General features: G+C 45.9%; 1 protein-coding gene across 2 annotated transcripts in view; it reads right to left on the bottom strand.

Annotated features, from left to right (window-relative positions):
* Positions 1-17,592, bottom strand: part of CUL1 (cullin 1) — a 122,919-nt gene that overhangs the window by 17,109 nt on the left and 88,218 nt on the right. For both annotated transcript variants that reach the window (XM_073550058.1, XM_073550057.1), the window contains exons 8-16: positions 16,708-16,870; positions 16,007-16,137; positions 14,571-14,678; positions 14,371-14,477; positions 14,215-14,263; positions 13,452-13,583; positions 10,716-10,833; positions 3,551-3,627; positions 407-538 (exon numbers count right to left, since the gene is read on the bottom strand). In XM_073550058.1, the coding sequence (XP_073406159.1) occupies positions 407-538; positions 3,551-3,627; positions 10,716-10,833; positions 13,452-13,583; positions 14,215-14,263; positions 14,371-14,477; positions 14,571-14,678; positions 16,007-16,137; positions 16,708-16,870 (1,017 nt within the window). The remainder of the gene's footprint in view (positions 1-406; positions 539-3,550; positions 3,628-10,715; positions 10,834-13,451; positions 13,584-14,214; positions 14,264-14,370; positions 14,478-14,570; positions 14,679-16,006; positions 16,138-16,707; positions 16,871-17,592) is intronic.

The raw sequence follows: 17,592 nt of genomic DNA, 5'->3' as shown, positions 1-17,592 counted from the left end.
GCACAAAAAAATTGATTTTATTTCATCAAATTTTGGAAGAAAAAAAAAAAGCAACAAGACCGGACACCTGCGCTTTTTGCAGCGTATGTGCAGTATCCATTGCTTTGAATGGCTGAAAAAAAAAACCCTCTGAAAATGACGTGCTGCATTTGGCAATAACGAAGGTACTGCACAAACTAACAACAAAAAAAAAAAAATCAAGGTGCGTGCCTGAGATTTGTGAATTCTCATTAGACTATGCTGGTGCTGTGAAACGCAGCTGAAAGTTTGCATTGAAAACACACTGAAAAAACAACATGTGAACACAGCCTTAGAGGAGTTTTAATAACCCCATTGACATACACTGTAAATCGCTGTAGATCTGCAGTGTGATATTTGCATCCCCCGATACAATGCGTGCGCTCACCTGTAATGTATAGCGATTTTTAAAACAGTTGGTAACCAACTCCCCTTTGGACAACTGATATAACCAAGTCAGTTTTCTCCCACTGTGCCGACTGGCGTAAAAAGCTGTAAACCTCTGATAACTTCTCTCCAGCTGGAAGAAAACAATGAACATTTCATTAAAAGAAAAATTATTCGCCAAGGACTATAGAAATATTGTGCCAGCAAACATCAGGGAGACTTGTAACAATGCAAGCTTTAGCTGAAGGTATCTCACCCAACTATAGCTATGGGAGACAAAACAATGCAGCAACCCCAAATATTGTATACAAATTTAACCCCTTCATGACCGGGCAATTCCCCCCCCCCCCCCCCCATTTTAACTCCCCTTCGTCCAAGAGCCATAACTTATTTTTCGGTCAATATGGCCGTATGATGGCTTGTTTTTTTTGGGTGACGAGATGTATTTTTAAATTAAACCATTTATTGTAGCACAACATGTACAGGAAAAGGGCAAAAAAAAAAAGTCAAAGTGCATTTAAATTGCAAAAAGAAGTGTAATTTCACAATTGTTCCGTGCTTTTTGTTTATTTATTTACCATGTTCAATATATGGCAAAACTGACCTGGTAATAGGATTATCCAGGTCAGTACGAGTACCCGGATAGCAAAGATTTTCTCACTACGCAGTTTACCGATCGAATTTATTTTGTATTTTGATAGATTGGATTTTGACGAATGCAGTGATAACATTTGTTTTATTTAATTTGTCAACAAGGGGGTTATTTGAACGCATGTTTTAATTTTCATGTTTTTTTAAAACTTTTTTTTTATTTTTTTATTTTTGTTACTTTTTATTGTATTGAATAGTCCCTTTATGGGACTTGAAGCTGCGATCGTCTGATTGTTTGTGCCATTTCTAAAAAGAAATCACAATCTCCTATAAACACTGGTCACGGCTGGCTTTCACAGCAGGATCATATTAACAGGCAATGGGGTCATCAGCAGACTCCCAGATGTCATGAAAGCCCATCGGCGATACAGTAGCAATGATGGGAACGTGGAGTGACACCCCCTGTCGAAGCATGTTACATGCCGATGTCAGAGACTGACATGTGGGGGAGACAGCGCAAAAACTGAGAACAAGGATGAATTCTCATCACCACCCAATGAGAAAAAAGAATGGATTTACCTGTGGCAAAACATTTTTGTATCCCCGGTCATAGCATGATGGACATTAAATTACTTGTATTAAAAGGTAACTTCAAGTCTCAGAGAGACAGAAAAGTCTGGGCGTACAAGCTCATGACGACCCTTGACACTCTCAATGCAGGAATGAATGTGTCACATGGATTTATGTCTTTTTACATCAATTAAGGAATTTGCTCTTCAGACCTTCTGGGGTCATCACAACACAGAACGGGACCGCAATCAGAGGACAATATAACTTTCACTCCTTATCTATGGACTGGTCCAATATTTATGTTTATCCCTCTCCCATAATGATAGTTCTGCTTCACGTCACTTGTCTTATCTATTGAATTTTTTCTGTGCGGTGTTGAGCATAAATATGTGATTTTTCAGATTTTGTATTAGTCAATGCCTGATGAAGAGACCTGAGTAGTCTCGAAAGATTGCAATGTGTTACCATCTTTTCAGGTAGCCAGTAAAAGATATCAACCACTGAGGACACTCAATTCTGAATATTCTTCTAGAGACTGACAGAGGGATTTATCAGATTAACAGCCAAGGGAAGCGCTCCACTCCACCCATGGCTGTTTGAATCAGCCATCATGTGCGGGGAAAGATATGGGCTTGGCGTGCGAGCCAGCATCGAAAGCAGGGACGTGACATATCACGTACGTATACGTTTTATGTTGTGAAGAGGATAAATCTCTTGGCTTGTTTCAGATTTTAGTGAGAACGGCTCAAGAATACTTCTGTCGTTATGGAAAATCACCATAAATAACGGCTCTCGCTTCCTAGGAGTTGGCGATTTCCTGCATTACAGACAGGCAATAACACTGAGTACCAAGTAGCGCTTCATGACCCCCCACTGTCTACAGAGAGATCTTACTTAATGTGATCATCTATACTAATGTGATCAGACATACTGATAAGACTAAAGGGCTGCTTACATGGACCAACCAGTGGCACGGTGCAACCACCGAACAAACTTTTACCGATTGTTGATATGCCTGTTTACAAAGGCAGACCGAAGTATAAAGGTACTGTCACACTTAGCGATGCACCAGCGATCCCGACCAGCGATATGACGCGGTCAGGATCGCTGGTGCATCCCTAAGTGGTCGCTAGTGAGCTGCCACAAAGGCAGATCTCACCAGCGACATCGCAGGCAGGGGATGGGGGTCGCTACTTACCTGTCACACTAGGCGATCCTGCGTCCTCCTGCCTGGCTCCACGCGTCGCTCGTCTCTCCACAGGAAGCCCAGCAGGAAGCTGACGACGAGAAACAGTCCAGGACGTTCTCGCGCGATCAGCGATAACCAGTGGGTGAGCGGGTTGTAGGTATGTATCACACACAGTGATATCGCTAGCACAAGTTATAGCGATATTACTAGCGATATCGCTTAGTGTGACAGTACCTTTAGATGTGCACCGGGCTATCTATACTAGATCGCTCGGTGTGCACGGTCAGCCATGGTTCTCATCAGTGCGAGTCCTGTTTACACGATGTACATTGTACTGCACAAAAGATCATGAACGGCAGCCTATTTACATTGATAGATTGTGAAATGAGAATTTGTAATCATGCTCGTTTATGATTACCTTATACTGTAAATGTCACTTAAGAGAACAAATCAAATAATGTGATTAACTTTAATTCTGGATAAGGAAAAATGGTTAGCTACGACCTACATATGGTTAATGTAATGGCTATGTCCAGAATATCGTCACATAGAGTAATGGCAAACCATCTGACAAACCATAAAATATTCAGCAAGGCTTTTAGCTTACATTGAAACAAAGCACCTTGTAAATTATGCAGCGATATGATTATTCTGTGCCAATTTTGTCCTCATATGCCAGTGTTAAAAGATTATAATAGATTTTATGTTAAAACAATCAAAATTTGAGAATGAACAAATTTGCCAATCATATTACCAGTCACATGACAAAGTGGATTGTACAGAGAAGTACCGTACCTCAGAAGGTAAAGCAAACGTGCAGAACTGCTGAAAAGGCCACGATCCAGAGCTGAGAACCTGTATGCTGAAGTCCACTGTGAAGAAAGAAAAGGGAACAAACAACTGTAACACCAAGGTCATGCACTGGATGATGAAACATTATGTGTACGAGTACAAGAATGAGAACACTGAGACATCAAACCAGTTCTTGAAAGTTCTGCTATGAGGGGAAAAAGGATTTAGAGAAATGCAGTGGAGAAAGGGTGTGTGCAAATGCATATGTGCGTGTGCATGCGTGCATATACAGCTCTGGCAAAAATTAAGAGACCACCTCACCAAAACCCTGTCATGGGCAGCCCATTCTCCAGACCTGAACCCCATAGAAAACCTCTGAAATGTAATCAAGAGGATGATGGATAGTCACAAGCCATCAAACAAAGAAGAAGAACTGCTTAAATTTTTGAGCCAGGAGCAGTGTGAAAGACTGGTAGAGAGCATGCCAAGAAGCATGAAAGCTGTGAATAAAAATCATGGTTATTCTACAAAATATTGATTTCTGAACTCTTCCTGAGTTAAAACGTTCGTATTGTTGTTTCTACACGACTATGAACTAGTTTTCTTTGCATTTGTGTTTTTTTTTTTTTTTTTTTTTAAATTGTGACCACTTTTCTTTGTCAGAAAAAAAAAATACAAAATTTATTGCTTGGAAATTTGGAGACATGTTATCAGAAGTTTATAGAATAAAAGCAATTACATTTTACTCAGAAATATACCTATAAAGAGAAAAATCAGACAAATTGAACATTTGAAAGTGGTCTCTTAATTTATGCCAGAGCTGTATGTGTATGTGTGCGTGCGGTGAGCTTTATTTTACAGAACTTCAAACTACCTGAAAAATCTCAAGTTAAAAAAACATTTCTGTCTATGATGTGACAAACTTCTACAAACTGGGACATGGGCTGCTGCACATGGCAAATTACCACCAGTTTGTAGGAAGCCAAAGGCAGGGTTCACACTTCAGTGCGAGAAATAGATGGATTTTTGGTTCTTACCGTAAAATCTCTTTCTTGGAGCCTTCATTGGGGGACACAGATTACCATGGGTGTATGCTGCTGCTGCTAGGAGGCTGACACTATGCAAAAAACAAGAGAATTGACTCCTCCCCGCAAGTATACACCCACCGACAGATACCAAGTACCTCAGTTGGTGAGAAAGCAGTAGGAGAAGCCACGGAACAATAAACATATGGTATGTACCAACCGAACAAGGGACTCAAGGACCCAACACGATACAATTTAAACAGGGAGGGTGCTGTGTCCCCCAATGAAGGCTCCAAGAAAGAGATTTTACGGTAAGAACCAAAAATCCATCTTTCTTTATCGCCTTATTGGGGGACACAGATTACCATGGGACGTTCCAAAGCAGTCCCAAGGGCGGGAACAGCAATAAGGAACGAAAGAACAGGAAGGGCTTAGGTCGGCCGATGCGCCACCGCCGCCTGCAGGACCTTCCTACCAAACGACTGCATCAGACGAGGCCTGGGCATGAACCCTGTAGGACCTCGCAAACGTATGCAAAGACGACCAGGTCGCGGCCCTGCAAATTTGCAGAGCCGAAGCCTGGTGTCGAACGGCGCACGAAGCTGCCACCGCCCGGGTGGAGTGAGCCCTCACTCCCGAAGGCGGCCGTTTTTCCTGAAGACGGTATGCTTCCAGAATAGTAGAACGAATCCTAGTAGAATGAATCCAGCGAGCGATCGTGGATTTGGATGCCGGAAGCCCTTACCGGTGACCTTCAGAGATGACCAGCAATGAATCGGATTGACGAAAAGAAGCAGTCCTAGCGAGATAAACACGCAAGGCTCTAACAACGTCCAGTTTGTGGAGAGACTTCTCAAAAGGGTGATAAGGAGCAGGACAAAATGATGGAAGACTATATCCTCGTTGATGTGGAAGGAGGATACCACTTTTGGGAGAAAAGAAGGAACGGGCCTGAGGACGACTTTATCCTGATGGAGGACCAGATAAAGAGAACGACATGACAGGGCCGCTAATTCAGAAACTCTTCTGATGGATGTTATGGCAATTAGAAAGGTTACCTAACATGACAGAAAAGACAAAGGAATGTCCTGGATGGGCTCAAACAGTGCTTTTTGGAGAACGCTAAGAACGAGATTGAGATCCCACGGTTCTATCGTGAATGATGAGGAGGAGCCACATGAGCGACTCCTTGGAGGAATGTCTTAACCTGCGGTAAGGAAGCGAGCTCCCTTTGAAAAAGGATAGACAAAGCAGAAACCTGGCCCTTGAGAGTACTGTGAGATAGACTCGAATCTAAGCCAGACTGGAGAAAAACCCAGTATGGACGGAATGGAAAAGGACATTGGAAAGACTTATCGTCGCACCAACGGAAAAAAAGCCTTCCAATGCCTAAGGTAGATAAAGGAAGAGGCTGGTTTCCTGGCTTTGATCATCGTCTGAATCACCTGGTTTGAAAAACCTGAATCTCTTAAGATTGCAGCCTCGATGGCCCTGCCGTTAAATTCAGAGAACGAGAATTCTCGTGGTAAAGGGGGGGCCTTGCGAGAGAAGATCCGGACGGTCTGGAAGCCTCCAGGGGACGTCCGCGAGCATGTTCACCAGTTCCGCATACCAAGGCCTCCTTGGCCAGTCTGGAGCCACAAGAATCACTGGCACCCCTTCCGATTTTATCTTCTTGACCACTCTTGGGATCAAGGCAAGAGGTGGAAACAGATAAGGAAGTTGGAACTGGGACCACGGAATTCACCGCAAGCGACGGCTAGAGGGTCCCTGGACCTGGCTACGAAACGCGGAAACTTGTGGTTCATCCGAGATGCCATGAGGTCGACATCCGGATAACCCCAGCGCTGGCATATCTGATCGAAGACAGTGGACTGAAGATACCATTCGCCTGACGCTAGTCCTTGACGACTCAGAAAATCGGCTGCCCAGTTTTCCACCCCTGGAATGTGCACAGCGGAGGTTGTTGGAACGTACCGTTCTGCCCAGCGCAGTATCTTGGCCACTGCTGACATCCTTGGTTGCTGCGCGTGCCGCCCTGATGGTTTATGTACGCCACAGCCGTGGCGTTGTCCGACTGAATGCGGACCGGCTTGCCGACGAGAAGAGGTAGCCAGCGAAGAAGGGCCAGGAAGATTGCTCTGATTTCGAGACGATTAATAGGGAGCAGGGCTTCCTGTGGATTCCAGCGTCCTTGGGCCGTTCTCTGATGGAAAACCGCTCCCCAACTTAGAAGGGTGGCATCGATGGTAATGACTTGCCACTGGAGCGGGAGGAAGGACCTCCCCTGGAGGACTGACGTAGGCATTGCCCACCAAGTCAGGAAATGCCTCACTCTGAGAAGGAGGAGAATGGGGCGGTCTAAGGACAACGTCGTCTTGTCCCAAGCTGAGAGGAGGGACAGCTGAAGGGGGCGAAGATGAAACTGTGCAAAAGGCACTGCCTCCCTGGAAGCCACCATCTTCCCCAGAACTTTCATGCCGAGCCGAAGGGGAATGGGCTTCAGCCGTATGAGGGCTTGAGTTTCTTTGGACAGAGGCGCAAATTTTTTCCCTCGGAAGAAACACCCGGGGCAGATTCGTGTCGAGTTCCATGCCTAGGAAGGTCAGACGCTGAGTGGGTCTGAGAATGGACTTTTCCTTGTTGACTAACCATCCGAGATGGCCGAGGGTATCCAGGGTTATGTGAAGACTCAGGAGACAGTCTTGAAGGGACAAGCCTTTGATCAAGAGATCGCCCAGATAAGGGATGATAAGAATCCCCCTGGATCGAAGGATGGCCGTGACCGTCGCCATCACCTTCGTGAAAACACGGGGAGCAGAGGCTAGGCCGAAGGGAAGAGCCGTGAATTGATAGAGATTTTCCTGAGACTCCATTTTGAAGTGGAGAATCTTCACATGGCGAGAGAGCAACTTGAGGTCCAGGATTGGTCGAAGGGTCCCGTCTTTTTTGGGGACTACGAAAAGATTTGAGTAGAACCCTGAAAACCGTTCGTCTGAGGGAACGGAAACAATCACTCCGGCGGAAAGAAGGGAGGAGATGGGGCTGGGAAGCAAAATCGATCTTGCATCCGGATGCGATGATTTCCCTGACCCAAGCATCGTCGACAACAGACAGCCAAGCGTCCGCGAAAAAGGAAAGTCTGCCTCCCACCCTGGAAAAACTTCCAGGTGGGGTGACCCGTCACTTGGAGGAGAACCTATCGGAACGGACACCTGAAGACCTGGAGTATTGTCCTCTAGATCTCCAGCGGGGAGCAGGTTTATAAGATGTGTTTTTTTTTTTTTTCTTTTTCTTCTTCTGCTCTCGCTCCGTAGAGCCGGAAGGGCGATCTTGCTGTGTAGATTTTTCTGTGGACGAGAAGGCACAAAAAGGGCCTAAACGGCCGGAAACCCTTTTTGGCCTAGACTGAGGGAGAGAAGTGCTCTTACCACCAGTGGCATCCGAAATTATTTGATCTAGCTTGGCTCCAAAGAGCCGAGAACCATGGAAAGGCAGATTGGTAAGCAACTTTTTAAAGGTGGTATCTGCATTCCATGACTTTAGCCAAAGGACTCGGCGTACGGCTACTATGTTGCTGTTAGCCCTTGCTACGCACCCAGCCGCATCCAAGGAGGCGGTTAAGAGGTATTTACCGGCATGATTAATTTGATCTGCTAGATCTGCCAGCTCGTCCTGGGGAGCTGCCGCTAAGATGCCTCTGCGAAGAATTTTTGCCCAAGCTGAAATGACTTTTGCCACCCAGGCGGAAGTGAAAATAGGACAGAGAGAAGCTCAGGGATAGAGCCGTCTTAGAAGCTATACGAGAGACGGAAGGAACCACTTCGGGGGCTTTGGTCCATTTTGTGAGCAGATCCACATCAAAGGGATACAGGACATCTAAGTACCTGCGGCCTGAAAAGCGTTGTTCAGGGTGCTCCCAATGTTTGGTTAGAGTAGTATCGAACTCCTTGCGGTTCGGAAAGGTTCGGGATGGAGGCTACGCTCGTTTAAATGGAATAGAACATTCCTGAGAAGGCTTGTCCTGCGTAATTTCCAAAGTTTGGAAGATGGCAGAAAGAGGACTATCGACCATATTCCGCGTTTTAGATATGTTATCTGCCTCTGAACTAGATCCCGATTGGGGATCGTCGTCAGACCTAGGGTCGTCCTCTGAAGATGGAGAAGGACACCTGGGAGAAGCCGACGGGCCTAGCGAACTGGAAGACGAGCCAGACAGAACACGCTTCCTAGAAATCCTACTCGGCCTGTCCCTCTGAAGGTCGCGGTCAGGTGCGGACGACCCACCCCGAGAGGTGGTCGGTGCACAGGTGGCTGTAGATAACTGAGGCAAACGTTCTAAGACCTGGACCAGGGACTCAGAGACTTTAGTCAGATCGGGGACCGACTGCGACATTGCAACGGCCCACTCTGGAAGGTGGGAAGTACCCTCATCCCGGGAATCATGTGCTCCTGAGAGGCCGACATAACTGAAGGGCTGCAGGACGGACAGATGACTGACCTGAAGCCCACTTCTTGTTACCGCGTGCACAGGCGTAATGGGAAACGGTGGGCTTGAAAGACAGAGCTGTTGCAGGAAAAGATACGCCTTATGGCTGCATTACACAGAAAAGAACTGCAGAGGGGGGCCAATTTGCCATTAAGCGCCGAGCCTACCGAGAATCTGACGAGCAGCCGGACCCTGACGTGTCCCCCAAGCAGCGCAGGAAGCAGAGAAAATTGCAGGAGAGAACTGGTTGTGAGTCCGGAGGGCGGGATTTGGCGCACGGAGGAGATTGGCAATAGCAGAGGGGGGGCGCGGTAAAAGAGAGAGTGACATCACCTAAAAAGAAAGACAAGCTGTGATAGGGTGGAGAGGGCGCGAGAAAAACGCGCACTCAGAGAAGAAAGCGCGCCCAGTGTAACAGGGAGCGCGCTCAGAGCGGGGAAAGAGAAAGCGCGGCTGAAAGAGAAAGTGAGAGCGGTCTCTCTCCCCGCCCGAGCTTTTACACTGACACCCGCGGCGCCGCTAATTAAGGTGAGCCTGCGCTACCCTGCTAAATAATAAAGAGCCCCCTGAGCCCAGGCAGACCCCCGGTGTTATGTGCCTCTGTATTAACAGGGAGCGCGGCTGATATGAGAGACGCGCGGCTAGTAGGGGCGGGAGATTCAAATGCAGACTCATCTCCACTCTTGCTTCCTGAGACATTCGGGGCTAAGGGATCGTTCAGGATCTTACCTGACGTCCCTGAAGAGGAGGGCCACAGGGGCATGAGTAGGGAACAGGCCGCTGGGAGAGGTCCTCTTACCCGTGTCACGTAGAAGACGGCGTCCTTTTGTTGGGAGCGATGGCGACCACCGTCTTCCTCTCAGCCCTGTCCTGGGATAGGGATGAGGAGTTGTTTTGGCAAGGACCGGCCACCTGTCGTCCGCCCATAGCACCGAATGGTGATATGGAAAAAGTCCTGCCTGCGGTACTGAGAGTTGCGATGTGGGCGACACCACACTGCTCGCTCAGCCGCATGATATGGGAAAGCAGGGTGAACATTGACCCCCTGTTTCCCGGTGTAGAATCTGGAAAATAAATGGGAAAAGATTAATACACACACACAAAACCTAAAAGAAAATGGTTAGATGCGGATCTGGGGAGATCCCGGTCCGCCTCCTACAGACACTAAGCACAAACTGGGGTACTTGGTATCTGTCGGTGGGTGTATACTGCCGGGGAGGAGTCAATTCTCTTGTTTTTTGCATAGTGTCAGCCTCCTAGCAGCAGCAGCATACACCCATGGTAATCTGTGTCCCCCAATAAGGCGATAAAGAAATGGGAATTTCCAATTTCACTGTACACAAACTAAGAGGTTCACTATTCAGATCACTCGTACGTTACTATGTGGGTGCCTTTGATGTGTTTTAACGGTAGTGACCTCATTGTGGCAAGGAAAAACACAACAGGGAGAGCAGTAGCTTACAGCTTGCGAAGAGCTGTAAGACTTACAGATAAAACCCAGCCAGATGTCTCTGGTCACATTGGCCCAAAACTCCTTATAGATTTTAGGAAGAGGTATTCACAGGGAGGTCATACAGCAGATATAGAAACTCTGTACACCCAACTGGGGAAAAAAATAAAAATCTCCGCAGAACAGTAAAGTGGATGAACTTACAGTCGAGTGGTTCGGAATTAGTCAGGTGCTTCTTAAACTGCTCATTCAAGTCTTTGCTGACGCCAATGTCTTGAAACATTCGCTGCAATTTTGAGGTGTATTCAAAACCACACGCTTGCTGTAAAAGTAATATAAAGGGATGTCAATAAAAGCCTGCAATATTAAGAGTGAGATTAAAGGAACATGTCAGTCTATTCAAGCTGCACGAACCATAGGCAGCATGATTTAGAGCCTTTTGCACAATTACAGCCAGGCATGTCATACTCTAAGCACCGACATTTCAGAGAAAACAGTTTAAAAGGTGCGGCTGGAGACCATAGGAATAGACGTGACTAGCCCGGCGCCACCCTTCACCGGCTTTTCCCTGTATCGCTGTACTCGATTGGCATGTCTAGCTCGTGTGTGTGTGTTCACAGACAGACCTGTCAATCACCTGCAGAAGTCGGCCGGAGAAGGGCCGGACCAGTTACGTCTATTCCTACTGTCCCTGACTGGATCTCAGATTCTAACAATGGTTACACTTTAATGTCATAAGTTAATAGTACACATGAAAATCAGCAATGTCTCAGTAATGGGGAATTCTGTGTTCATTGAAGACAGATTTTACCTGAGAATTGAGGAACTGAAAATGAAATATCAGTCCAGGAAGACAAAAGAGGATTTCCTAACCCCTTAGTGACCAAGTCAAATTTTTCAAATCTGACCAGCGACATTTTATGAGGCATAACTAATAAGTCTGGAGTGTTAACATATCCCAGGGATTAGGAGAACAATCCAGATAGTCACCTGGTGCAGACATCACAAAAATGGAGTAAATGCATAGTAGAGCACCTGTCCTTCATATTTTACACAGGGGAGTACAGCATTCAAGAGGTGGTTGTCTGAGAAGTAGACAACCACTTTAAAGTGTTACTATGAAGTTTTACAAGTAGTTGACAAAGACATACACTGTGAACAACATACTGGTAGCCTCTGTGTTGTCAGGCTTCCCATTCCCATAGGACCATTAGGCCAACACAGCCAAAAATGTGGAGGAAAATGAAAGGGGGGGGGGGGGGGATGTGTCTTTTAGTCCAGATGTACCTTCTCTGGCTGTGGTGGGGAGGTGGGGGAACAGAAGTGGACGAGCAGCGGGTCACAGAGGCAGGAGCCGGCTACTGCAGCTAACTCCTGTGCCCGCTGCTAAAGAGAAATGAATATTCACTGCATTCCACGCCCGTGGAGGGAAGTGAATAGCATCCTGGTATGCATGGCCTCATCCTTAGGCCAGGTTCACATTGCGTTATGGCAGTCCGTTTAACGGATGCATTACAGAGCGGCATTAACGCGATGTAACGCAACTGTTAACGCACCCATACACTGCCATAACCCAACGCATGTCAAAAATCGGCATACGTTGGCGATGTCCCATTATGATGTGACGGACCCTCGGACGCGGTCTACCGCGTTTGAGGGTCCGTCACGGCCAGTGCAGAAGGAGCAGCTGCGCTAACGTGATCGCACAAACACGATCAAAAGAAGACCAGCGTTAGCGCAGTCAGTTTAAAGCATCAGTAAGGCTGGTTTCACATTAGCGCTTTTTAAGCGCACGCACGGCCGGGGGTAGCTCCGCCCCCGAGCCGGCTCTCTGCCCGGCGTGCCCGCCCCTTGCTTGTAGCGCCGCCTCCTAGCGCACAGCGGCGCCTGCGATCGGCGCACCCTATCTTTAGCATAGGGTGCGCAGATCGTGCGCTAGTTGCGCTTTGACCTGCGTTGCGCACTTTTGACGGTGCGCCGTGCGCGCCAAAATCAAACATTTCGGATTTCGGCGTGCTCGGCGCACCGTCAAAAGTGCGCAGCGCAGGTCAAAGCGCAACTAGCGCACGGCCTGCGCACGGTCTGCGCACCCTATGCTAAAGATAGGGTGCGCCGATCGCAGGCGCCGCTGTGCGCTAGGAGGCGGCGCTACAAGCAAGGGGCGGGCACGCCGGGCAGAGAGCCGGCTCGGGGGCGGAGCTACCCCCGGCCGTGCGTGCGCTTAAAAAGCGCTAATGTGAAACCAGCCTTAAACAGACTGCCATAACGCAATGTGAACCTGACCTTGTCCTGGTATGATTGGCCCCCTCAGAAAAACATTTAAAAAAAAAAAAAAAAAAAAAAAACCCCCACTACATTACACTTGCCTTCCTGTGCTCCCTCACAGCGTCTAGTTCTGATACCTGCAGCTGCTTTATGGCTGCAAGCAGCGCATGGCAGGGACATTATGCACTGCTTACAAGCCAAAGGACAGCTTCCAGAATACTCACTGCTCCCCACGCCGGAAACATGTGCGTGGAGGGCAGTGATTATTCATTGCGCTTTAGTAGCGAGCATAGTGTTCGCCTCAGTAGCCGGCTTCCTGCAGCTGCCGAGCTTTCAAGTGTGCCGCTAATAAAGGGAATGAATATTCACTGCATTCCATGCCCATGGGAGTGGAATGCAGTGAATATTCATTCCGTTTAGTAGCGGGGGTCACGTGAAAGTCCGGCACCTGCAGGGCTCCATGCACACCAGGATGGCGATGAGGGGGCCATACATATCAGGATAGGGGATATTCAGTACAGAATTGACCACATTTTTTGCTTTAATTTTTATTTCTAATTTCCGCTTTGAAAACCTAGGTGCTTCTTACAGTCCGAAAAATACGGTACATGTCTGGCACTATTGCCTTAGAAGTGACGGGGAGCCACTACTCAAATATTGAGCGCCATTGCTTACCTTAAGTTTGGATATCATGCTCGCTTCTGCATCATCGCTTGCACTGTTTTGATGAACAAGTCGCTTTGCAAGCATTTTTGCATAGAATTTCTGAAACACGTCCTTATCTTCAATATATTTAAAAACCACCATCTGTAAAAAGGAAAGAGCTTTAAAATCTTCATGCAGCTTCAGATGTTAGAAAGATAAAAAAGGCACAAAAACTATTAACAAAGCCAATATAAAATTTAAAAGCAGGGAAGCTTGCTGGCCTAAAAAACATTGTATTTTCTAAAGAGGACCAATGGGACTCCTCTCCCTTCTCTTCTAATATTTTCTCCAATATGCACTAAATGTTGGCTGAACCCACTGATCTCAGACCACAAAGTGTATAGGGGCATCCATAGCTAGGGTTCAGGGAGTTTACTTTAGCAGTCATCCAACAGTGTCTTTCTCCACTTGTTGAACGTACATGAACATGGTAGAATGGGGGTGGAGTGCCTGGGTGGAGTCAGGATAGTTAGCGGTTTGCCAAAATCTGCGTAAGGCCACGGTGCACACGTTCAGTATTTTACCTCAGTATTTGTAAGCCAAAACCAGGAGTGGGTGAAAAATACAGAAGTGGTGACGTTTTTCTATTATACTCTTCCGTTGATTGTTCCACTCCTGGTTTTGGCTTACAAAAACAGAGGCAAAATACCGACCAAATACTGAAGTGTGCTCATAGTATACAACATGTAATGTGTATATATAGCTGCACTGTGCACATAGAAAAGAGACTTACAACTTGATTGAGAGTGTCTTCCAATTCTGCCTCTTCTGGGTTCTTAGAGCTGTGATAAAAGACAGATTATTGTATGAAGAACACACAAAGAAGCAATTGGGTGGTGAACGCTCTCATAAGCGCGCATGGCATTACTACATGAATACTCATGCTCACCTCTTCTTCAGTAGTGAATCACAATAACGGGCAAGCAGCTCTGGAGATTTGCTGGAAGACTGGGCCATTTTTGTCACGGCGTTGTTATTTATAAATCGACCACAAGCCTAAAAATGATTAAAAAAAGATTCATGTGAGGAACAATCCAACGCTGTATATGAGCCTAACCGTGCAGCCACATCTAGTATATATACACCTACCTTATCTAGTGCTGCCACAAATCCAGCATCATTGTTAAAAGCAGACATAACTAGTGCATTATATTTCTTATGGACATCCAAAACGGTCTGTACATACATTTTCGGATCCTGGATAAAGGGGGGGAAAATTTTCAGATTTAACAAAGCCCTCCGGCAAGATAAACTTGGGTACTAATGGTCTAAATGACAGGAATAAGGATGGGCAGATAAAAAATGCAATTCCCCATTAATTCTTGTTTTTACAGTGTTTCAACTGGAAACATGAAATGTCCAAGTCAGTCCAATAACAGCGATCTCAAAACACGCATTGATTTTATTCTATTTTACTGATGAAAAATGTTTTCTTTGGTAGCCACAATTCCACGAAAAATGCAGTAACAACCAAAGTCACATGTGTCAAAACGGTACTATTAAAAACGTCGTCATGCCCAACAAAAAGTAAGCCATCACTCCTCACTCAGCTCCAGTGGATATGTGCTGTTAGCTAATCTTTTGCAAGCCTTTCAGCCATTACAGGACATTATCTGGTGTATAGGGTTTAATTCTATCTATTGTATTTGTATACTTTGCTGCCATCTACTGGCTGCTGTTATATTACATTGTTTATTATTACTGGGCTTTACCCATAATACCTTTCTTTCTCCAACTCCTATCTTTATCTCACTTCCTTCTGCTCGGTCAGTGCCATCTTGGCCAACACATGCTTCACCTCTAACTTCATGCTTCCAAAATCAGTCCTAACTTCTACCTCATCTTCATCCATTTATCTTCCCTGATCTCACCTCATATCATCAAGGTACTGTAAATAAAACCTGTTGAATTCATCACTGCATCATCCTTCCGGACGCATCACGTGCAGCTCATCAGGATTAGAGGAACAAGTTGGCGAGTTAACACTATCTGCTATTGCTTATACAGAGAACTGTGTTCACATCCAAGACACAACTCAACCACGTACATCAGTCACAAAAAAGGAAGAAAAATAAAAAAAATGTTACTAGTTTCAGAAAATGGAGAAACCTCAAAAAAAAAAAAAAATTCCACAAACTTCATATTTCACCACATTTAATTTTTTTCCCGGTTTTCGAATACACTATGAGATAAAATAGAGGTGACATTCAAAAGTACAACTCGCCTAGCAACATACAAGCCCTCATATGTCTATGTGGACAGAAAAATAAAAGTTATGGCTGTGGGTAGAAGGGGAGGAAAAATACCCGTTTACATTGGAAACCAGCTTGCTCGCTGGTCCTGATCGCTGGTGAGTCTATGTGACAGCTCACCAGCGATCAGCCTAACAATGTCCCAGAGATCCCATCCATGTCGGATCGTTGGTAGGATCGCTGGGACATCGTTATGTGTAACGGGGCCTTTAGTCTGTGGACCACAGTATGCCTTTAGTAGGCTACAAGTACAGCTCAGAGTCCAATACTTGCATTTTGTGCTGCTTCCCCACATTTCTCTATGGCCGCAAGTCCCTGATTGTGGATATGTGTTTCTAAAAGCTTTTTCAGCTCTCCCAAGCCATCTTGAATTCTTGATACAAGATTGTACATTCGCCCCAAATCTGCAAAGCAAATCCATCATCAGTAATTTACCCCAGAAAAAGGTATTAACTACTTATACATTGTTAAAGCTACAACATAGGAGGAAAAAGAAAATAGGCAGCTGAAAGAAGTGAGAATTAATCTGGAATCCAAGAAGTTGTTCTTCGCTTTCTATACAGTTAATGGTTCAGATGGCAAATCTCCTACTCCGACACAGTTATCTGCTCTTTAGACCTTATAAATAAAAGCTAGAAAATATCTTGGAGCTCCAAATACTTATTTTTTGTCAGCTGTGATATAATTGGCAACTCAACAAGTGCACAACTACAAGTAATTGATAATGTGGGCTGTCAAATTGTCACTTGTTCTGAAATTTGGGGTAGAGACAGCATTGCACGTGAGGCCAATACTTGGTGGGCAAATAAATACTAGCTCACCACCTATGCAGAGCAGTACTGCTCCAAACTTCATCCTTTCACTGAATGAATAAGCACACACTGGGTGTAGCAGGAGTTGCGCTACCGTCTGAAACACTGCGTAGACGACCCGAAGTGGTGAGAATGACTTATAACTAATAAGAATTTAATCACCTTCATTCTTATCTGCATCTAGTAAATTCTGGAACTCCGTGTGGAAAATCTCCAGATGTTTCTCAATCAGAACTTGTTCACATTTTCGTGCTAGCTCATCCTGTGTGCTCTCGTGAAGGTACACCTGTACCCGCCTCTGCTCCTCCAGAAGCCGGGCCTCCGCCTATGGGTCAGTAAGAAAAGATAAGTCCCCATCTGTCAGTCATACTCAGGGGTTCTTTATTTCAACAAAAATGTCTTCTATTTCATAAAATAAAACATTGAGAAGTGCAGAGAAATGTATGAGTAGTTGTCAAAACGGTCTCACCAAAAAAGGAAAAGCCAATTATCACATTCCGTTATACAACAAATATAAAAAATCTCATGTTAAGAGATTTCGGGAGTGTGGACATTTCATTGAGTGATCTTTCAGTTTTCAGGAGCGCATCGCTGTCCTAACTCACGGCTCCCTGCTTGCTAGGGGGCGATGCACTCCTGACAGTCCAGGTGACTGTATGACTGAGCCGCTGGCTTGGATCTGTGTGCTCAGTCATGCTACTAGGTAGTGTTGCCTCTGCAGATTCAGAGGTCCACAGGGCACTGAGGCCGTATACAGCGATCCTGCCAGCTTCAGAGCGGAGCTTTATAAGCTGGATACCTCGCAAGCACACGTCTCTTACTTGGGAAACTGACCATGTCTGGAGGGGCTGGTAAAGAGATGTAAACTAAAGAATTTATTTTAAACAGAAGGAAAATTGCAGAGCTGCTTGTTCTTCTATCAGGGCTGGTAGGAATAAGGTAACGACCCACATTTCAGAAGCAAATACTGACTACAGTGTATAACAGCACATTTTCTTTAAGGGAAGAAACAGCAGGCAGGCAGGAGGGGGTTAATGGAAGCTGTCT

This window comes from Dendrobates tinctorius, unplaced genomic scaffold, assembly GCF_039654945.1.
Source record: "Dendrobates tinctorius isolate UK_male_01 unplaced genomic scaffold, ASM3965494v1 ptg000162l, whole genome shotgun sequence".
NCBI classification, from domain to species: Eukaryota; Metazoa; Chordata; class Amphibia; order Anura; family Dendrobatidae; genus Dendrobates; species Dendrobates tinctorius.
Note: the sequence above shows the minus strand (reverse complement) of the source record. Positions and strands in the feature narration are given on the sequence as shown.